The following is a 23,674-nucleotide window of genomic DNA, read 5'->3' as shown; positions in this document are numbered from 1 at the left end:
CCATGCTGTTGGAGCCAAATCGGGACTTACCATCTGCGTGCCTGAGCAGATATTGAGATTCGTCAGACCAGACTACATTTTTATCAGTCTCCAACTGTTCGGTGCCGAATGCAGCCTCGGATTTTTTTTGTTCTTGGCTGACAGGAGTGACGCCCGACATGGCCATCGACTGCTGTATAGCCTCAAAGTTTTGACATGTTAATAAGATTATTATTTTTTTTTTCTCACCACACTTGTAAAAAATGGTTCTCTGAGTGACTGTAGCCTGCACCCCGTGGCTCCAAATACCCCCATTATCTGTAAGGTGTCGCTGTTTGTAAAACCGCCATCCACTGGATTTTGTTTTTCGCATTATTTTGAGTGGACAGTGAAAAGAACTGTTGGATGTGCGACTCGGAATATCCACTAAATACTGCACACTCTAAAACTAAATAGTTTAATTTGGATTATTTTAAATAAATATTAGATAAATAATAATAATTAACATTAGTTAACTAAACTGTTAATGCTAAAACATTTTCTTATGGTCCTTCTCCACTTAAATCAATGGTGCATTTGTTGTAATGGAATGTATTTCATGGCATAAGGCTTAAGCCAATATATAAGGTCATCTTCCTCTTCCCACAACTGGCACAGTAACTTAATCATATTCATAGTTTTCAGACACAAAACATCCCTCTTACATCTATACGTTTGTGAGGATGTCCACATTTACATAACAGCCGTTATTTCTGCACTTTCAATGCATACATCTTTTTATATTTACTCTTATTTTCAGTAACAATCATCAGACTGCAGTTGAAACCCCGGTTTGCCCACATTATATTGTACAAAGGTCAATTTGCATATGTGCATGTGGCGTCGCTGACATTTTAGATGCTGCTTTTACCGAGTTCAGGCACAAACTGTGAGGAACAAATCTTGAAGGTGACATAGACGGGAAGCTCCAATTAACACTGCGTTTGTGTGTGTATCTGCGTCATTACCTCGTTTATAAAACCCTAAAGTTTCAGAACTAACAGTTCAGCCACTGCTGAGAAAATAGTGTTGTATTGTTTTCCTGGGCTCTGCGAAGCGGATCGACACTTCCTTAATTTGATGTCGTCATCAGAAATCCTCACCACCGTAGCGCCTCCCGGTGCGGGCACTAGTCCGGGCACATCCGGTTGCGTACATTCAACCGCAGAAGAAGAAGAAGAAGAACTAGTCTCGTTGTAGCTGCTGAGATGCAGAGCATCCACCGTGCCAGAGGGGGAGCTGTGTATCTGAGAGCTGGCCTTTCTATTACGTCACTTCCAGGTACCTGGCCAATCACAGGACAGTAGGAAAGCTCTCGTTGGCTGGCCAATCACAGCAACTGTTTGGTCTGAAACAGCGCGGCTGACGAGAGCGTCATGAAGGAGATATTTTGATCGGCTCGTTTGCAGCGATTAGGAGGTTTTTAATCATGAAAAGAAGTTAATATATGTAAGTAGACCTCCATAACTAACATATATGTGTGATACAAGCATTCTATGTCGCCTTTAAGTAGTTTCCCTTTCAAACGCTGTCCCCTATAGAGTATTATTTCCAAAAGGGGCTCTGTTGCTACTCAACCCAATTTCTGTTCCTGTTGTTACTCTAATTTTAGTTGGCGGGGACCTCGCGCGATGACATTTTGAGAGCATCTATTTTCACTAAACTGATGCTCAGTGTCTTCTAAATACACAAGAAATAAGGTCAAGGATGGACAACGGGGGAAAAAAAAGTATTTTTATGAATGAAAAGATGATTCTGCTCACAAAAGGAATCTTTTTTCTTTTTTTTTAAATATAGTGTCAAATGTATTTGTTCATACTGGTTAAACATTATTTCTGCTAATATAAGACTGAGCTGTCTTCCCCACCTTTGCTGATGAAAATCTATTAGTGTGACCAAAGGGGATTTACCTTGGAAGTTACAGCGGAGACGGTAAAATGGACGACATCATTAACAGGCGAGCGGAATGAAATGGTCCCTTTACCTTGAATAGAAATATGCATTTTAATATTAAGAGTGTTAAAGTTGCATAGCTTTAGGATCAGTGCCGCATGAGCATTTACAACATGTCTATTACTCAGGAAATTGTGAACTGATGTCAAAGGAGGCTCATTTTCTCAGACTTTCATTTACAGTCGCACCCTGGTGGGTTTGTGTCCTGTTGGCAACACTATTATCTTAACGTGTAGCCTTGTTCACACTAAGATTAGTAGCTACACATGTGATTTTTGAACCCGAGTGTAGAAAAAAGGCAATAATACCATTCCTATTGCCAATGGTTTCCTGCACTGTGGTGTTTTCTTTCCACAGCCAAAAAGAACAGCAATATCACAGCCCTCCGTGATAATGTCACAGGGGTTACTAGAAATCAATCTTGATATTGAGAGCTGTCTCAGGTTTTAAAACGTAAGGACCACTACAAACAGTAATGGTAATTATTGTGCCAGAAATAGAGCAGACAACGGAGAAATTAGCGTGTTCACCGGCTCTTGCAGTCCCACTAATTAAAAAAGATAAAACCGGCGTGCATTGCAGAGTCATTTGACCTGGGAGTAAATGCCAATTATACACATTCTTACTGGTAAAAGAAATCCCTTTTAAATCCGTGATTAAAGAGGGTTTTTTTTTTTTTTTTTACCCCTTGTGGGAGTGGGATATATCTGAGGCGTTTGTTGATCACTGCCAATCCTTTCCTCGTTAGAAAGAAGAGACTATAAGTGAGAAAATGGTGGTAGAAAGTCAAGAAGGAAGGAATCATACTTTAGAATAAGGGTATGCGGGTTGGGCTGAGTTGGGTTCTGGTCAAAGATTGTGGAATATTTTTTGCGGTTTGACTCGTGGACGCGTGTAATAAAGGAACCTTGACCTGCACATCAGCAGCAGACCGGTACTTAGACAGGGGAAAGTGGAACAACATGAGGCTGCAGTGTAATCCTCATGTTCCAGACTTCTTCTTTTCACTTGTGCTTTCAGGCTTGTTCCATTAAAACCTCACTACTGCTGCTGCTGCTTCACCTGTGGGCTCTTATCTTTGCATCTTGTTTCTCTTTTGCTCTATTGCCTACAGCTGTCCTCATTTGTAACTCGACCGCCTCAAGGAAGAAAATAAAGATTACACGCCGCTGATTAATGAAACAATGGAGAACATTTCTTACCACATGAGATTGTTCTGCTTTGTGCCCCCGTTTTTTTCTCCAATAGAGCACAAAGACACGATCAAAGCACAAAAGGCTGTGCGGAGGGGGTAGGGGGTCCTCGCAACTGTGTTTCCTCCCAAAAGGCACTTCAATACAATGTGTAATGGAAGATCAGAGTATCTGGCCTACTGGGGGATTACTGCAAGCTCTTTCTGAAGCGCACACAAATAAACGTGCTCTGTGTTCTGCACAACTGAAAACTCTTTTCACAAAAGATGAAATCCATGTAGAGCCGGTCCCTGCCATAGATGAGATATATGTAATCACCTTCCTTTACTGTGCCAGTCAAATAGATGGAGCTGTGAAATGAGAGACTCATTGAAGCTAATCCAAGTGTAACTCGATATCTGATGCACTGAGACTCACAGCTATACAACAGAGACTTTACTGCCGGGGTTTAAAAATAGAGCCGGACTATAGTTCATTGGTTTAATAGAAGTGTGAAGATGTGAAGACTTTTTTTTTATTTTAGAGGATAAACTGTACAGGAAAGAGCTTTGGTTGTTGGAAATGTTATTGTTATTACAGTTTTGATGCTTAAATTAACCAATGCAATTAGTACATAGACACTATCAATCTAATATTTTTAATTAGTGACTTGTTTTTACTTCAGAAACACAGAAAAAAAATGTTTATAGTATCATACTGTACAGCATGTCCTCCTTACATAAACTAATTCAGTGTTTATATAGACAAACATTGCCTGAATGTACATTAACACAAAAAGTATTTACTTAAAAATAGTACATATCACTTAATGTATGATAATATGTGTTTGAACCTTTTTTCTCTCAAATACTGGTAAAGAAAAGAAAACAAGTTTCTATAGGTGTATTTTTCCATCATGTTCAAGAGAGGTATTTAAAGAAAATTGTCTCAGGAATTGATTTTTATTAACATCCGAATAGAAACACATCTTCTGCTTCATGTGCCTCGGGTTCATTTATCAGACATTAACCTTTTTTTATTGAAAACCAGCAGACATCAGTGACCTGGAGCAAACCCAGGAGAGTCGTGAAAAGATTCCTGGCATTAACTTATCAAGAAAAAAAAAAAAGTTAATCTGACTGCTTCTTTACCTTTAACAATGACCCCCCCCCCCCCCCCCCCCCCCCCCCCCCCCACACACACCCCACTGCATAAACCATGAAATGAGAGGCAGGAAATGTTCACAAGCATCGAGACACTGGAGCTTTTTGAAGGGGCTAATTAGCATTAGGATGTCTGTCTGATACATCAAGGGCCCGATACACAAAAACAAATCCTTCACGGCTCAGATCCACAAATTGCGAGGAAAACTTTGTTTACCAAGGAAATCATTTAGTGGAGAACATTGTTTCGTCTCAATACAGTTTGAAAGAGGACGTGATTTATGTAAAGCAGCAATCACCATGCAACGTCGAGTGTCAAATCCTCGACCCAGTGTGGAATGTGACCTTTCATGCTAATTCGCTGCTATTCATTGTTGCGCATTTAAAAAAAAAAGAAAAGAGGAGACTTGCATCAAGACGGGGTGCTATTTCCATATGCAACACTTAACCATTTATCATTTAATTGTGATCGGATTTTTTCCCCTTCAGTGGAAATTAATAGACGTTCTCAGGAAGCTCGCGGTGAAGTTGAGAATTCCTCTGCATAATCAAATATGCTAATCGGAGGAAAAGTGGGATGCATCTGCAGTCGAGTCCTAGATTACTGTGGGGGAACAATGGGCCGGAAGACAACAGTGTGGTTGATGCTTATTGACGAAAGCCATCTATTGTTCTTTATGCGGATGTTTACATCGGAACACTATAGGGTAATTAAAACACAAAGACCTTGACTGGCAATTTACGTTTTCTTTTGCCATATGTTATGCTAATTTACAATAAAAGAGACAATTAGAGACAATAGTCACCTTTTCAAAATTGTACAGTGCGATTATTTATTTATTTATTTATTGTTCGTTTTCACAGCCCCTTTAAGTGCAATTTTACTACAGTAGGCAGCAATACCAGCTGTGAAGGGCTGACAATACAATATATCACACACAATTGTGCTATTTTAAGCCATTTAAGCTGCTTGCAAGTGTCATTTTGATAAATTTCATTGAGGTTTATGCAAATGGATCATTTAACAAAACGTAACCGAATGGCGGTGTAGTGGTTAGTGCCGTTGCCTTGCAGCAAAGACCTGATCGGAACAATGTGTGCGTGGGTTATGCTGGGTTCTCCCGTTTCCTCCCACAGTCCAAAAACAATGCAGAGGTTAATTGGACACTCTAAATTGACTGTAGGTGTGAGGGTGAGAGTGAATGGTTGTTTGTCTCTGTGTCTCTGTGATGGACTGGACTTTCACTTGGCACCAGTGGCCCCATAACCCTCATGTGGAGGATAAAGCGGTAGACGATGGACGGATAACTGGCTTACTTTTGCCATTGTACATGAAGTCTTTCTACCCTCCTACATCTAAAATGTAAAGACTTTTGGAAATGATTTAAACTCTATTGTGTGTTCCCTGCTGTAACTAAGCTTATTTTGCTCGATTCTTAATCACAGATGCAGAACACACAATGTATTCACTTCACACACAGTGGAAGAGGTCAAATTAGTAATCATCCTTGCTTGTTTTTCCTCCTCCAAACACTGTTTTCCACTCATGCAAATACTTGTGCCGTCTCTGTGATGACACCTTATCAACATGCACAAGTTCTTTGACCTTTTGAATACACAAAATTACTCGATACCCAAAGAGATTAACGATGATTTAGTGCAAGCACTTTGATAGTGGCTGGAAATGAGCAGAGAATCCATACATAATGGGAAAGAGCGAGAAGAACTGTAACCTTCCAACTCGGATGTGTGATCCCGAGTGAGCACGATTCACTTATCTGCAGAGGAAATATTAAGTTTTTGAGGAAAGTGTTTGTCAGTCATTTATTCAGGAGGCTGTGAGTCATTGGGCGGCGGATTATGGCATAAAAAAATAAAAAAGAGAATCTGCAAACTTGATCTGTGAAAAAATCTGTATACCGGGAGAGCAGCGTTTTTCTAGGTACGAGAATATTAATGTTCAGTTAAATATCTTTCCAAATTCATTATGTAATATAACTTACCACAAAATGAACACGCATCGAGCCCAAAGAATCGATACTGCTGACAGTTTAGAGCTATTGAGCTGATTTGATTTGCAAGAAATCCCAGTTTAACATAATGGAGCATAACCAAAATAGGACATGTGTGAAGTTAATATGATGTGTTTTCAACATGCTAGTATTGATATTTTTTATATATTCTTTTCAACAGTTGTAGCTTTTGTAATTTGCTAATTGAACATGTGTTTAGCTCCTCCCACCAGAAGTGAGGGAATCTCTGAAATGGGCTGCTCCTATTGACATATTTTGTTAATCGACTCTTTTAGATGCTTTTCCTTGTTTTTTCGTTGCTTTGTGATATACTTCTTTGTCTCCGGTGTTGGAATAGCGACCTCTTGTGTAAGCGACGTATACTGCTTAGCTCGAACAGCCAATCGGAGCATCCTCTCTTTCTCTGAACTGCCCTGCGATTGGTCCAAATATCTCTCTTGGCGTTGCAGAAGTCTAGTTCTCGCTCTCAGGTCACTTGATTTATGTTAAGGTTGAGGTTCTTATGGAGTCATGGCTCAGTGGTGAAAAAGACACGTTGTGTCCCGCAGTTTTATGCAAAAGAAGACGTAAATTATTGTCTCAGACAAAAGAGAACTGGGTCAAGGGATTTCTGAGTGCTCTTGACAAAAGAAAAACAGACTGCATGTTCCCCTCTTCTTCCAGAGATGACCGGCATTATAATGACTTCATTGTGAGCGTCTCCCCCCTTTTCATTTGGTCTGACACCCGCCTGTGTTTACCCTTGTCCCCCCCTGTCAACAGGATCTGCTTCCACTCCACAGGCATTTGCTGAGATCCCAACCAATCAATCGCATCAAGGTGGAGAGGCTGACACTGGCAGAACTTTTGACTGATTTGATATTGTTTCCTCTCAAAATGAACTCGATTAACTGTCAGGAATACAGAGTAAAGAAGAGAAAGGGGGAAAAAAATGGCGCAGTGGAAACAGCTCAGTAAATTAAATGGATTTATGGAGAGCAGGGAGGCCTCGCAGAATGATTTTCAATAAGAAGGTGATGGATGAATATAGTGAACGGTTGCTGGATGCGTTTGTTTTGCATTCTTTGTGTGAAATTAAATCCTCAACTGATTATGAGAGAATGGTATTACATGGCTGAGGAGGCAGGAATAGAAATATAAAACAATTCCAAATGCAGAGGAGCATTTTAGGGTTGTCTCTTACCCAATGGGGGAAAAAAAATATGCTCCATGCTGATGCCACAACCTTGCGCAGAATTGGCTCTTGCTGATAGGAATCAAGCAAGAAATGGCTTTCATGATTGCAGCTAATGTTTGCATTCAGGTGCCAGTTTGAATACAATCTCCACCGCCCGTTTATGAATTACATGAGTGAGGACGCTGTGAGATATCATACACCTGCATTCTAGAAACCTGCTGCCTTGACCGTGGATGTTTGTCGGACTTGCACACAACTGATTTGTACTGTTTAAAGGTCCTGTAATTGCTTTCTTATCAACAAAATCTGGTGTTATTTTTGTCAAAGCTCCTGACAGATTAGTGATGTTCAGACGGTGCTCTTGCTCTCCTTCTGCTGTGATGCTGGCAGCATCTCCTGAGCTCCAAATCCTGGCCAGGAGGCCGGTGTGTACATAGATGGTATTCAGTGTTAATCTGATTAGAATGAGGAGATGGGGACGTCTGGACTATATGTCATCCGAGTACGGCATCACTGCTATTGATTAACTGAGCAAACATCAGATGGAGACACCAAATATTTACACAGTTATGTGTAAACACACACACAAACACACACTTTTGTGCAGCATTCTGATTGAGGACACTCTTAGCCCCCCCCCCCCCCCCCCCACCCCTTACACAGGGCATTAACATTAAAATGCATTTTCTGTGATCGAAGTGCAAACAGATAGCGCCTGACCACTTACAGGTTTAAATACACCCGAGACATATTGAGGATGGATTGTGATCCAATCTGCCTAACCACTTCTGGAGGTGGTCAGAGATGCATTATGACCATATTGAACAGTGCTTCTACACTCCACCCACAACAACTACGTGAGCGGAAATACTGTATGTCGGTGACTTCTTTCCCTGCTTTAAAAATCAAAGAGGAGTCCATACAATTGTGCAACTTGACGTGCGGGTCTGGTATACTTGCGCGTTGGGTCCACAGCCCAGATTTTGGAACCGTGTGCAAAGAGCGCGTTGGGTGCGAGTGGACAGTGCATGCGCAAACTCAACTTCCACCCCATAGGTGGAGTATAAGCCTTGCTCACCAAGCAGGAAAACAATTTTGGCAACAAAAGAAGTCGTCGCCAAGGATAGTCATCTGAGCCTGGACCTGGCGACCCTCGAACCGGCTGACACCCTGACTCCCCTCCCCAAATGTGTCAGAGGAAGCTGTAGCATTGTTCTCTTCTTCTTTGGTAGGAATGCATCCTATTCCCTGCGTCCCAGACTTGTACTGCCACCTGATGGTGAAGTGGGATACTACAGAACCCTGAAGCATTAGCACTCCCTAGCCCCTTATCCTAACCTTAACCACTAAGTGCCAGACCCTAACCTAAATCCAATTCCACCACAACCCTAAAACCAGGTCTTAACCCACAAAATGCTCTTTAGAGTTGTGAAGACGAGCCAAAATGTCCTAGCTTCCTATGACACACTTTTCATTATTGTACTACTATCTTAGTGAGCAACTACACGCATAAACCAAACCTTAACTCTAATCGTAAAACCAAAGGCATTTTCACACTGAACATGCCATTTGTCACACCGCAAAATGGCGTAATGCTCTTTTGGCAGGACAACACATTTGATTAAGCTAGAAAAAAAATGTCCTTCTGCCACAAGGTCTGCTATCTTTTCAATGGTACCAGTCATATTACGTTGTTAATAACAAGTGCTGATTCATGTTGAATCAATTGGTCTCAATTTTCGGTGCCTGGAAGGTGCATCACAGTAAAGAAAGTGTGTGAATGTGAACTTGTGCAGCTGCTCCAGATTCATGTGCCGCAGCGAATCCTAAACTGCTTCATTTTGGGTCTGAGAGAGAGAACAAACCAATCCCCATGAGTGTCTCTGTTTTCGTTTTCCAACCTGAACCAGAGCCTGATGTGGTTATAAAAGCTGCAGTGAGTTTGTTTTCCGTTATTACAGACATGGGCAGTGTAAATGATGGTTAAACCAATGTGACATAATTTGACCCATGATTACCATTTTAAAGTGGATTGTTTATCCAGGTTCTGTGATCAAAATCCATGCAGTGCATGGAAGCTGGAAGTTTGGAATGAATTTCTTATTATTGAGAGAGTGAAGTTTAAAAAAGGTACTAGTAAATTCAAGATACTAGGTAATGATTGAAATGTGACCGTCCTCACAGAGACATCACTTCTCGTACACACGGCCCAGCCAACTCTTCTGGGTTGCAGCAGATGGCGGTCAGATAATCTCACATATCGTACATGAGTTCATTTTCACACTGTCTGTCCATTTCACCAACAGGCTGTTGGTGATAATACATTGTAACTGAGACAGATGTCCTTCATCAGACAGCCAGCTCATACATAATGGAGTGAAAATTACAATCCTAGATGACTGTAATAAGCAATGATTGCAAGGGGAGTGCTTCAATTCCAAACCTCAGACCTCAGACTCGTCAGAGGGCTGACGATACCTGATCAAATTTTGATCGACGAGCCCCAGATTGTTGAGACATCCTGCCATTATGCCTCATTGATCACATCAACATGTTTTCTGATTAAAACCACGCCACTTTGCAGAGGAGACGCAACCATCTGTTGTGCTGAGAGGACACGTGTGTTTGGACAACCACGATGTAATGCTTGTTTGTTCACGTGGGATTACACATGAAAATAAAAACAAATATATATATAGTTGTATCTTCGGGACAACATGTTTCCTGTATGTAACAGCTAGGATTCGCATCCCTTTGTATTTACCAAATGTTGTTGACTCAGACACTGCATGGCTTCAGGACTGTTCCAGGTGATTAGCAAAGTGTGCACATTAGGGGGACTGATTTTCTGAAAACTGCATTATTCCCTGTGTGGCAAAATGGTGGGAGGTGAGGACAAACCGACAACGCCACCTCAGGGAATTTCACCCCGAGGAAATAACTAAATAAAATTACTAATATGGGCCACGTTAAGTCTCCACCTAGACTAAGGGCACAGGTTCGAAAAGCACTGAGATTAGACGTGATTCCAACAATAAGTAAATATTTTATTAACAATCTTTAAAAATACTATTAATAACAGGAGTCAATCACTGTCTTAGTCTTAGCGGGGGACAATGTAGACTACCTGCTCCGCTTAATAAAAAAACACAAGGCCGGGCCAGGGCTGGGGGCCTAATGCAGCTGGAGGAAATCTGAGAAGGGAAAGGGGTCTTAGTCTACACCACAGTGAGTACCGTACACCATCCAGATGACACCCAAGTGCTGTACAGCCGAGGGACCAATGACGGACACCACCACCAGGGGACCAGCCGCTATCTGCCCCACAGCTCCTGCCCTGCAACAAAACACAAAATGGATCAGCGGAGTGAATGCCAGCAGCTCACAACCACACACACACACACACACACACACACCCAAACCCAACTAATACAAAATGGAATAGAATAAATCAAAAATGAACATGCACATAAAACAGAATACAAAGAAATAAAACAATAACATGCACAAACACAATCTAAATAATTCACAAGGCACTTTAAAGAACAAACCAAATAATCAAATCAAATTAATCGAACAGAGAAAACATGCAGTAATTCAAATCAAACAACTTAGTCAAAAATAAACACACAAACAACCAAACAAAAATAAAGCAACTAACAAACTGAAACAATATTCATAACTATGATTTAAACTATCACAACATTGTAGTCGTCACGAAAGTAGTGGTAGTAGTAGTAGTAGTAGTAGTAGTAGTTGTAGCGGCAACATGAACTAAAATAATAAAAGAAGAGAGGGAGACAGAACAGCAGTCGGCCACGGCTTGGAGGCTGAGGTTTCTAGAGGGCCGCAGCACCGCGATTCACACGCTGGCCCAATTACCTGCCAAGCGAGCAAAGAGCAAAAATACTCAATCTTAACATGGTGTAACAATTTAAAAACACACCAGGATCAGCCTGCATATACAGTACCTACCAGAGGATAGCAGCGCAGCGCTTCCAACTCGTGAGGAGAGGGAGAGCGAGAGAGAGAGAGAGCACACGGCTCACTTGCCGTCCACGGCAACTAAAGACCAAAAAGCCATTCAGTCAGCGGTCCAACAAGAGCTACCAGGGGCCAGAGCATAATGTAGCCAGCTTACCTTCCGACACTGATGTGTTCACCCACAGTGGAGGGAGCACACTTCAGCTCCGCACAGGCAACGCAGCAGACTCTGCACACAACAGAGTGGAAGCGTGACACCACTACCACTCGCCATAACTTCATCACTGCATTCAATAATCCTACCAGCGTAACCTACCGCACAATTAGGGAGTATGGATCACCGATCTGTCACGGCCACGCCAAACCACGATCTGACTGATCACAGCATCCGGGAGGAAGGTATGACGCACATCAAAGGCGCAGTTACCTGCCCATATATATAACAGTGGGCGGCACTGCCCCGCAATTACGCAATGACGCAATGATTGATTCTGTCGGTGATGGAGTGCACCCGTGAAGAATGCGGGTCACTTCATCTTGCCACATTCTACCCCCCTTTTTTACGTCGTCGCCCCGACGATGACACAAGAGACATGGAGGATTAGTACCAAGGTCTAAAAATGGCAAATTGAGCATTAGAGGCCGGCGCTGGAGATTCAACTGCTCCATTGTCCGCCACACCGGCTGCCCGAGGAAGGCGGTGGACATTTGAATGTTGACCAGCTGTAGAGCGTTCAGTTCGTCGCAAGACCATCTGACTGGAACTGGGTTGGCCTGCTGAAAAGGAGGAGTGGATTGATGGACCAAAACTTTCTGGTACCAAAGGTGTATCTGGGATTGGCTGAGCTTCCACAGGGATGACTACAGAAGACCCTCTGGCCTCTGAAGAGTTAAAAACCACTTCTGAAGGCAGCAAAGGGGTGTCAGGGACCAGCAAACATAGGTCAACATCCTCAGACCCGCTGGGTGAGCTACCAGGCAACATGTGTTTGACTGGTTGTGAAGCCTTTGCAGGTGGAGCCAAAGGCTCTGACCGAATTTGGGCTTTCAACATGTTGCGATGTACATTACGTACCTTACACAAGTCATTCACAGGAGCAATAGTGTAAACCGCTCCTTCACCTACAGGTACACGCAGCACCTGAAAGACCACGGGACTCCACTTGTCCTGGATTTTATGGCGACCCCGGATACTACGGTCCTGAAGGTAGACCAACTGGCCCACCTGAAAAGGTGCGTCATGGACCCTCTGGTCATGCCGCTCCTTCCGACGACCTGCTGCAGCCAACAGCCTCTCTCGAGCGCCTTCTAAGGCGATACTCAATCTGGCTTGATGCTCCACAAGCCAGTCCTGCACTCCACCTGGCACAGGGTCACGAACACGGCCCAAAAGAAAATCTACAGGTAGCCTTGGCTCCCGACCAAACATCAATAGAAAGGGAGACTCACCAGTACCCTGGTGAGGAGTGGTATTATAACAGAACAGTACCTGTGGTAGGCAAGAAGCCCAGTCCTGTTTCCTGGAAGATGGCAGTGTGCGCAGAAGGTTGTGGAGTGTTCGATTGAACCTCTCGCACTGTCCGTTGCCAGCCGGGTGATAGGGGGTAGTACGAGACTTCGCTACTTCGTACATATCACAAAGTTGATGGATCAAGGAACTCTCAAAGCTCCTCCCCTGGTCTGAATGGATACGGCTGGGAACACCAAACCTGAAAAACCATTCCGTAGACAAGACCTGTGCCACAGTGGAGGCTCGCTGATCCCGTGTTGGGACAGCCACAGTGTACTTGCTAAACACGTCTGTCATCACAAGGACATTTTCTAGTCCACCCCTAGAGGGCTCTAACAATGTGAAATCTATTGCCACAATTTCGTTTGGCCTAGAGGCCAGTAAGTGACCCATGAAGCTATGTGGCACTGACCCAGAATCCTTCGCAACCTGACAGCGTTCACACTCTTGGACCCACTGCTTAATGTCTGCAGACATCCCCGGCCAGTAACAGCGCTGTCGCACCAGCTCACTGGTCCGGTCAATACCTTGATGGCCATGTTCCTGGTGCAGCTGTCTCAAGGTCTCAGATCTAAGGACTGCTGGTAAAACAAGCTGAAACTTTTCCTCCCCGCCATCTGAGCGGAAGATCCGACGGTATAAAACACCATCGTGTTCAACCAGACGATCCCATTGACCCAACAATGCTAGCACTGGTCTTGGGACCTGTCGCCTCTCCTCTGGAGTAGGCTGGACCTGCCTTCGCCAAAAAAACAAAACATTTTTCAGGATGGGATCCACCTCCTGCATGGAGCGGATATCTGACGAGGAATGGCTTGGCCAGACTGATATTAGAGACTGCGTCGCAGGTAACCCAGAGTCCAAGTGCGAGGCTTGTTGGAGAGCCTCTGGGACTAGAGTGCCAGGTACAACCTGTTCAACCAGGCTAGGACCAAACAAACACTGCCGGGAAAGCGCATCAGCATTCTTGTTGCTGCGACCTGACCGATACTTAATTTCGAAATCAAAAGCAGCGAGTTGAGCAGCCCATCGGTGCTCCGTGGCCCCAAGTTTAGCTGAATGGAGATAACTTAGCGGATTATTGTCAGTAAAAACCACACACCTGTTGCCAAGGAGGTACTCTCGAAACTTTTCTGCCATGGCCCACTTGAGTGCAAGAAATTCCAGTTTCATGGAACTGTAGTTAGTCATGTTACGCTCAGTGGGCCGAAGGCCTCGACTAGCATAAGCTATTGGTCGTAGGCCGCTCTCTGTCTCCTGGGAAAGGACAGCCCCGAGACCGCTATAGCTAGCATCGACCTCCAAAACAAAAGGGCGTCCAAAGTCTGCATAAGCAAGCACAGGAGCAGAAACCAATTTGGCCTTTAAGGCCTCAAAACTCTGCTCACACTCAGCTGTCCATGCAGGACCCAGTGCCTGTCCTTGCTTTTTCTTGGACTTGGTATCTACCAGTTCAGCTACCAACTTATGGAGGGGACCGGCCATCTTTGCAAACCCCTCAACAAAGCGCCGGTAATAACTGGCAAACCCTAAAAAGGAACGCAGCTCCGACACATGGTGTGGGCGCTGCCATTTAGCCACTGCCTCAATTTTGGCAGGATCCGTGGAAACTCCCCCACTAGAGATGATGTGACCTAAGTATCTGACCTCTTGCTGGAAAAAGGCACACTTGTCAAGTTTTACCTTAAGCCCCTCTCTTAGGAGCCGACTCAGAACAACCTCAAGTCGCTGCACATGCTGAGAAACAGAGGATGAGAACACAACGATGTCATCCAAGTAAAGGAGCAAAGACTGGCACTGCTGGTCCCCAAACATCCTCTGCATTAACCGCTGAAAGGTGCTTGGGGCATTGCACAAGCCGAATGGCATCCGGTTCCACTCGAAAAGTCCAAACGGCGTACAAAAGGCCGTTTTGGTTTTGTCCTGCTCTGAAACCGGTACCTGATTGTATCCACTGGCCAGATCTAAAGTGGAGAACCAGCGGGCCCCTGAAAGGGCATCAAGACTTTCTTCTATACGAGGTAAGGGAAAAGCATCCTTCCTCGTCTTGCTGTTAAGCAACCGGTAGTCTACACACATGCGCAGACTCCCATCTTTTTTACGAACCAGAACGATTGGTGAAGCATAGGGGCTACTACTCTCCCTGATGACCTGGGCCTCAAGAAGCTGGTTAATATGAGCTTTGACCTCCTCATACTCAGATGGTGGAATGCGCCTGTACCTCTGTCGAACTGGCACATCGTCAAGCAGCGGAATGTCATGGGAGATAAGGTTGGTGCAGCCCAGATCACCATCGTGGGCAGAAAAGACTGAGCTATATTTCTGCAACAAGGACCTCACCTCCCTCTGCTCTGGCTCCATCAAGACAGACAGGTCCACTGCCTCTACCCCACTGTACACAGGGTGACTAGCCACTTGAGAGGACACTGTGGCTGTGGTGGACCTCACCTCAGTGAGTCCTGCGGGAAGACTGACAATATGGGCATCGCTCAAGGCACCAAGTGTGGTACGTGGATAGAGCAGCACCTCTGTTAACCCCACATTGACCACAGGGACGTAAACTGTACCACGGGAGACCTGCACAATGCAAGGAGATGCCAAAAGCCCAGCTGGCAGGCCAGACTCGGTAGGCTCAAAAAGTACAGCCCGGCCAGAGAACCTTTCAGAACAAGTACTAGCCACCATTTTCATAAATCCGCCAGGAATACGGACAGCTTGTGTACCTCGAACCCTGGCTATACCAGAGGAACGTCTCGGGCACTGAGTGGTGGACTGATGGAACTGCTGCAGAGCTTCAACAATGGGGACAGGGGCATGCACCACAGAAGAGGTGCCAAACAGCTCAGATCCATGTGCGCCAAAGAGCTCTCTGTAGCATCCACGAATAACATTCATCCCCAGGATACCAGGGACAGAAGACGCTGCACCAAGTGGGTTTTTGACTACCAGGATGCCACAATTCGGAATCACCTTACCACACAGAGTCACATTCAACTCTAGATAACCAATGTAAGGGATCTCCAGGCCATTAGCTGCCCGAAGCTGCAACCAGTGACACGACTGAAGACGATCATGACTCCACGGTGCAAACTGCTCTAGAAAGAAACTCTCAGTAATGGTGGACACCATTGACCCTGTGTCCACCAAACAGGAAATGGAAACCCCCCCCATTGAAACCTCAATGGTGGGACAAGATGACATCAATCTGGCTGTAGGACCAACCTGTGAGCCCATCGGCTCCCCATCTGAGCTGTGGCTCAACAACTCAGAGGGCGTCAGTTTTCCGACTGGTGAGAGCGGGGAAATGGCCTGGCCCTGTTAGAGGGAAATCCAGTGGCAGAATTAGCACGAGCAGGAACCCGTTCCCCAACACATTCTCTCGCGAAATGCCCCGGCTGATGGCACCTTCGACAGATCAGCGGGCCACTGCGAGGAGGGTGAGTCTGTATGGGACGGTTCTGCAAAGACGCTACTGTCTGGGTGAGCTGATTGAGCTGTTCCTGCTGACGCTTCAAAAGCTCCTTTAACTCTCCTAGCTCTGACCCATATGAGGCAGCAAGGGGGGCCGGGCCGGGACCACTCTGTACCCTACACTGAAGGCCATACGTTGAAGGGAGGGAGTAACTGCGTTCTCTAGTGCCCCCTGGAAACCCTTCCCTCTCCCACCTAATGGCTTCTGCACGCACCTCCAAAAGAGTAGCATCAGGTTGGCCACGGACAAACTGTTTTAATTCCCGACGAAGAGCACTGTCAAGGACATGCTCTACAAATTGGTCACGAAGTAACACCCTTGCATTAAGCAAACCATCAGGAGCACATTGTTCCACCTTTTCCATAAGAGCCATTAGGGCCAGGGAAAACTCCTGGAGTGTTTCGCCCTCTTGCTGCTTCCTAGCAAAAAAGGCTTGCTGTAAGGTGACATATGACTGAGCACAACCATACAACTCCTTTAAAATGGCTAAAACCTTAATGGGGTCGCCACGCTCCACACTAGTGCGATACTTAATCTCCTCCCGTGCCTCTCCTTCCAAATGATCGAAAATAAAGAAGGCCTGGTCAATGACAGACAGATGGCGGACACGCATGCATGCCTGTATCTCCTCGGTCCACTCGGCTATCACTATGCCTGTTCTCCCATTAAACATAGGACACCGCCGGTCTCTAGGCACTACCACCAACCGCTCGGTAACAGAAGCGCTGGGGCCTAGAACTGGGGCCTCACGACCAGATGCCGGGGAAGCTAGGTTAGCTGTACTAGGACCCGCTGGAGACAAAGCCCTTTCCCGCAATAGTCGCTCGTTATCGGTCCGGAGCTGCATAACCAGGTCTCTAAGCTGCTGCATTTCCTCCTCCATAATAATAAGTAAGGTGCACACACACTGCACAAAATTCACTTAATATAAAACTAGTTCACTCTGTGGCAAATACTGCTGTTCTGTCCCCCCTACAACACACAAATTCACAGTAAAATAAACAATCCCACAATGTAACCCTATGAGTAAAACAGAATTAAAGAAAACAAAAAAAATGGAATTCACGTCTCTATCTTCAAGAGTGCATCCTGCCGACAACGCCAAGATGTGGCAAAATGGTGGGAGGTGAGGACAAACCGACAACGCCACCTCAGGGAATTTCACCCCGAGGAAATAACTAAATAAAATTACTAATATGGGCCACGTTAAGTCTCCACCTAGACTAAGGGCACAGGTTCGAAAAGCACTGAGATTAGACGTGATTCCAACAATAAGTAAATATTTTATTAACAATCTTTAAAAATACTATTAATAACAGGAGTCAATCACTGTCTTAGTCTTAGCGGGGGACAATGTAGACTACCTGCTCCGCTTAATAAAAAAACACAAGGCCGGGCCAGGGCTGGGGGCCTAATGCAGCTGGAGGAAATCTGAGAAGGGAAAGGGGTCTTAGTCTACACCACAGTGAGTACCGTACACCATCCAGATGACACCCAAGTGCTGTACAGCCGAGGGACCAATGACGGACACCACCACCAGGGGACCAGCCGCTATCTGCCCCACAGCTCCTGCCCTGCAACAAAACACAAAATGGATCAGCGGAGTGAATGCCAGCAGCTCACAACCACACACACACACACACACACACACACCCAAACCCAACTAATACAAAATGGAATAGAATAAATCAAAAATGAACATGCACATAAAACAGAATACAAAGAAATAAAACAATAACATGCACAAACACAATCTAAATAATTCACAAGGCACTTTAAAGAACAAACCAAATAATCAAATCAAATTAATCGAACAGAGAAAACATGCAGTAATTCAAATCAAACAACTTAGTCAAAAATAAACACACAAACAACCAAACAAAAATAAAGCAACTAACAAACTGAAACAATATTCATAACTATGATTTAAACTATCACAACATTGTAGTCGTCACGAAAGTAGTGGTAGTAGTAGTAGTAGTAGTAGTAGTAGTTGTAGCGGCAACATGAACTAAAATAATAAAAGAAGAGAGGGAGACAGAACAGCAGTCGGCCACGGCTTGGAGGCTGAGGTTTCTAGAGGGCCGCAGCACCGCGATTCACACGCTGGCCCAATTACCTGCCAAGCGAGCAAAGAGCAAAAATACTCAATCTTAACATGGTGTAACAATTTAAAAACACACCAGGATCAGCCTGCATATACAGTACCTACCAGAGGATAGCAGCGCAGCGCTTCCAACTCGTGAGGAGAGGGAGAGCGAGAGAGAGAGAGAGCGCACGGCTCACTTGCCGTCCACGGCAACTAAAGACCAAAAAGCCATTCAGTCAGCGGTCCAACAAGAGCTACCAGGGGCCAGAGCATAATGTAGCCAGCTTACCTTCCGACACTGATGTGTTCACCCACAGTGGAGGGAGCACACTTCAGCTCCGCACAGGCAACGCAGCAGACTCTGCACACAACAGAGTGGAAGCGTGACACCACTACCACTCGCCATAACTTCATCACTGCATTCAATAATCCTACCAGCGTAACCTACCGCACAATTAGGGAGTATGGATCACCGATCTGTCACGGCCACGCCAAACCACGATCTGACTGATCACAGCATCCGGGAGGAAGGTATGACGCACATCAAAGGCGCAGTTACCTGCCCATATATATAACAGTGGGCGGCACTGCCCCGCAATTACGCAATGACGCAATGATTGATTCTGTCGGTGATGGAGTGCACCCGTGAAGAATGCGGGTCACTTCATCTTGCCACACCTGCATATAAATCCAAATGACTTTGGTGAGTTCCCAACTTTCTGTTGCCCGTTTCGGTGCAGTTTCTCCCTATTCCCTTTTACCATTTTGCAGACCATTCAGCTGTGGACCGGGACATGGCCTTGTCTCTCCCCTCCTCACAAAACTCTGGAACCTCCCCTCCACCTGATCAGTGCACCTGCACACAATCATCTCATCATCTTCTCTTAGCCCCACCAGGGCTGTCACAAAAAAAAATCAAGTTTGAACAAATTCATAATGACCTGTAATTTGTTCTAATAAAGTCAAGCATCCCCCATCCCACCTGTGGATGTAAACATGTGCTCAGAGTGCACAGATGCCACCACCACACTCACAGATATTTATGAGCCAGCTTACAGAGCGTTGCGGTTTGTGTACCCCATGAATCTCCACCACAGCAGTGGGTGTTATTTGCAGGGTGAGGATTCCTCATGTCCCTGGTGCTGTTGCTGCTGTGACTGACGTTGTCTCTCTCACTTCTGTTTGTTTGTACAGATCCCTCTTAATTATGATCATTATCATAAGGTAGGAAACCTTACAATTGCCCTCTGCTGGATCCCAAGGGGTACAACTTTTTTGCTGCATGAATCGAACGTAAACTTTACACCCCGACTTTGAAATAATATCAAGTTTTGAATTAAAAGTGACAGCCGTAGTCCCCACACCATAAAAGCCCTGGCTTTTTTTACACCGTCTTCATCAGATTGTCCATTTATCCAAAGTGGTTTATAAGCCTTTTTGCTATATCCACACTACTCTCTTTTTTTGTTTAGCAAGACATAAATTCTGCCCCAGATATGCCCCAGTTTTTGTTTGAAAACTGTGGCGCTTCATTTTTGTATGGACTGACAAAAACAAGTCTTTGGAAACGATGACACAGTTATCCGCATTCATTTCTTGATTGGTTCTTATTGGCCAGGACAAAAACAAACCTCTGAGGTAGAATGCAACACAAAAAGAGCTTAGGATATTAGTGTTCTCGGACTGAAAGGACTCCCATTCTACGTTTTCATGTGTTTGGTTAACATCGTATTCCACTGTGTTGTTGAGTAAGAGCTAAACTTCATTATCAGTCCAAACAAACAATTTTCCTCTTGCACACTGTGTCATTGTTGTTACTGGAACAAGCAGTGAGGTTTTGCCTGTGTGTCGTCTTGGTGGCCAACAAGGGTTTATAGTTATGGTTGAAAAACTCCGCTCATTCACTTCACATCCACTGGCTAATGGGACTCTACATGCTGTATTGAAGAACGATAATTTAGACCGTAAACTCTTGACAAAATGTTAACAGATGTTGTAAATTAAGGGAGAAGTTGGCTTATTTTCTCATCGACTTACATGGCCATTCAAGAAAATACAGGTTTCAGGCACTTCCCACATTAGCTTCACTCTCAAATGTATGGATTAACTTCTGAACTGGCATAATAATATCATTTGCATCACAGAGCTTTAAACCTCACTTTCTCCATCCCATTTGCTTGTTACTGCATATTTTCTAAGGCTTGTTTATCCGCGCTATTAAAATTCAGTCGTTTTTGAGAAAGGTGAGAAATTGCAGTTGAAGTGGTAACTTGAAGCTGCCCATTGGAATATCATCAAGGTTAAGTCGAGGCAAAAATGAACTTGAGAGTAGAAAGTGAAGGTTAGGGTGCAGAGAGAGTGAAACTCTCCTGACTGCTGGGAATACTGATCTCATGAGAGCATTCAAATCATAATGAATAGGACAAAAAAAAAAAACATATCTTAAGCTCAGCTGTCCATATAATATTGATACTGATTCATGTATGTGCATCTCCCTCAATTACACAGACACTGCTGCATGAACACTCGTGCTTTGCCGACTTTCTGACAAAAAAAAAAATGAGGATATCAAATAAAATTTTAACGATTTCTCCCTTTCCGAGTCAGCTAAGATGGATGCACCGTAGATGAAGAAGTGGTGGAACAAGCTGGGGCTGAATGGAAGACTGACTATCAGATAGAGATTCACTTTCTCCTCTAGGGGAGGGGAAGTGGCCATTAGTCAGAGAAGCAATCTAATCAATGTTGTTGTGCACAACAGTGCAGACAGCCGCAACGCATCACTGAGCGCTATTATTCTTAGTCATGTTCTTATTGAGGCAGAAAGCGCCCAGGACCCGCTGCCCAAATCTCCTTCTTGCTTGTGTGCAGGTCCTGCAGGGGGAAGGCTGCCTGCGTGGTGCGCTAAGGACAAGAGCAGAGCGGGAGGGCGAAGGATGAGGAGAATGCTCTTTCTGGAGCGAAGAAGCTCGGCAGACTGTTAATATTATACTCTGCAGCGCTGGTTTAAGTTCAGGTGCCCTTTGCATGTTGTGATAATCTCTGACTGGGCTGCAGAAAAGGCCGATGAGAGAGATGAAAGAGGAAGAGAGTGCCCCAAACTCAGCCGAGGTCAGGATGCATCACATTGCACTGCATAAACTTTTGAAGATACAGAGCCAGAGGGAGTACGAGGATTAGACAATAAAGTTTAGTGGCAAAAGGTTCTCACAGTTCGTCTTTATTCCTATATTTAATGGCATACATCATTAGTTACTACAGTCTTATTACATCTTTCCATCTTGATTCCGTGTGCAAAAGGGGAAGATGGAGAGGGGAAAACCAATTATGTTTCAAATTATATTAAGCATATAATATAAAGGGTTCTTTTGTCGGTTAGAATCATTGCCTCATTTTGTTTGGGGGTTTTCTCCAGGTCCCCCCACAGTCCAAAGACCATGAAGATTAGGTTAATTAGGCTAAATCCAATTCTTTACAGTTCAGATTTGATGGTTGACATTCATCACTACAGTAATGACTTGCTGAAGTGGCACACATCGCCAATTTGATACCCATTTCTATGTGTAACAGAGAACGTCATATGTTGTGAGACGTCTCGGTATTGAAGTTGGAGAAAGGTCAGAAACGGAAGCTTTTGCAGCACATTTATGGGTGAGATTTAGCTCTAGATAACGTACATTATCCTCCATTGTTGTTTGGCTTTGCCGATGCTGGTAGACGATGTCAACGCTCAGTGTGTTCTAGCTGCCAAAAAGTCACCCGGGCTCAGATAGGACCTATACTCCCCCTGATGACTTGAAAAATGATAAGCACTTGAAAGGGAATGAATATTATGTAAAATGGGATGAGGATATTGATTTTATTTCGCCCAACAAGGTTAAGACAGTGAAAAACTATATTAACATCTACCTTTACAATTCATCAGAGGAACATAATTTTATTAAAACTGTCGTTAAAGATTTGTAGCTGAAGCGACTTTGTTCTAAATTATAAATAATATGAGGAGGTGTATGGACGCCTCTCCTCACCTGCACACACCCACCCAGGTTTCCCCACAGTTCAAACTCTCATGGGGGTTAGGTGAGTTTTTGATAGACAATTCATTTGGAATATATGCTGCGCTAAATTTCTTTGAGCTCTGCAATATCACCGTGAGCACATTTATGGGAACAGTAAATCATCTGGGGCTCTATCATAAAAGCATTTTCCCCCATTGATTCAGAGCCCTATAGAGCTTAGGCACGGAATGAAAGATAAGCAAAGGGTGTACCATTAACATGGTCCGTGTCCTGATGAGAAGGTGAACTTCAGTGTTCTGAGCCGCGATGTGGCAGGTAAATGGTGGCAGCTAATATGCCTGAGGATATAATTCCCAGCTGAGTTCAATCATGGCCACATGCTGATAATTTGTTGACATATCTTTCCTGAAGAAATATCAAACCTGTTCGAGGTTTGGGGAAAGAACTTTTTAAATTAATAGTTCTGAGAAGTTTTTTTTCTTCTTTTTGCCAAGTTAGACTGACATTTAATAAGATAGCATGCACCACCTACATTTTCATTTTTTGTACAGAAATAAATTCCACTATAATGCGGAATTACTGATTTAGGGGTGTGGAAGGCTCTTGTTAACAGCTAATGTTAGATTAATTCAGCACAAAGACTTTAGCTTAATGGCTCTCTAAATGTTCCACATTCCTTGCCCACAGAGAGTTGCAGGTTTCTATTATTCCTGCAGGTTCATTCATACCAAAGTGGCATTACATTTATTTGCTTAACCAATACATAAACTTAGTTGTAAAAAGATTGTATGCCAAGCTAAGAGTCTTGTGGTTCTTGTTTGAAATTGATGGTACTGTTGGGATTTACGCCTGACAGAGCTGGCTAAATATCCACCACAGGGCTCTTACTTGAGAGCACAAGGAGTCGACAGGTAGATTTCAACAACTTCACTGGTCTTCTAATGCAGGGTTTCTCAATCCTGGTCCTGGAGAACCCACTGCCCTGCACGTTTGAGATGGTTTCCTTGCTCCAACACACCTGATTCAAATCATCAGCTCATCAGCAAGCGCTGCAGAAGCCAGATAACGACCCATTTATTTGAAT

The 23,674-nt window shown here is 44.3% G+C and overlaps 1 protein-coding gene across 5 annotated transcripts; it reads right to left on the bottom strand.

Annotated features, from left to right (window-relative positions):
* Positions 1-10,455: 10,455 nt before the first annotated feature.
* Positions 10,456-19,223, bottom strand: LOC131467514 (uncharacterized). Of its 5 annotated transcripts, none has more exons than XM_058641757.1 (4): positions 18,861-19,223; positions 18,695-18,784; positions 17,961-18,056; positions 10,456-10,853 (listed from the first exon to the last, which is right to left on the bottom strand). In XM_058641757.1, the coding sequence occupies exons 1-4, from the start codon at positions 18,983-18,985 to the stop codon at positions 10,730-10,732; spliced, it is 435 nt and encodes a 144-aa protein (XP_058497740.1). In that variant the 5' UTR covers positions 18,986-19,223; the 3' UTR covers positions 10,456-10,729. The 5 variants fall into 5 exon arrangements, 4 of the variants coding, with proteins under 4 accessions (XP_058497740.1, XP_058497578.1, XP_058497498.1 ...); XM_058641595.1 differs by lacking the exon at positions 10,456-10,853 and having other exon boundaries at positions 16,035-18,056; positions 18,861-18,932; positions 19,020-19,223; XR_009241597.1 differs by lacking the exons at positions 10,456-10,853; positions 17,961-18,056 and adding an exon at positions 18,481-18,601 and having other exon boundaries at positions 18,861-18,932; positions 19,020-19,223.
* Positions 19,224-23,674: the final 4,451 nt, after the last annotated feature.

The sequence above is a fragment of the Solea solea genome, chromosome 1 (assembly GCF_958295425.1).
Source record: "Solea solea chromosome 1, fSolSol10.1, whole genome shotgun sequence".
Classification (NCBI taxonomy): Eukaryota; Metazoa; Chordata; class Actinopteri; order Pleuronectiformes; family Soleidae; genus Solea; species Solea solea.
Note: the sequence above shows the minus strand (reverse complement) of the source record. Positions and strands in the feature narration are given on the sequence as shown.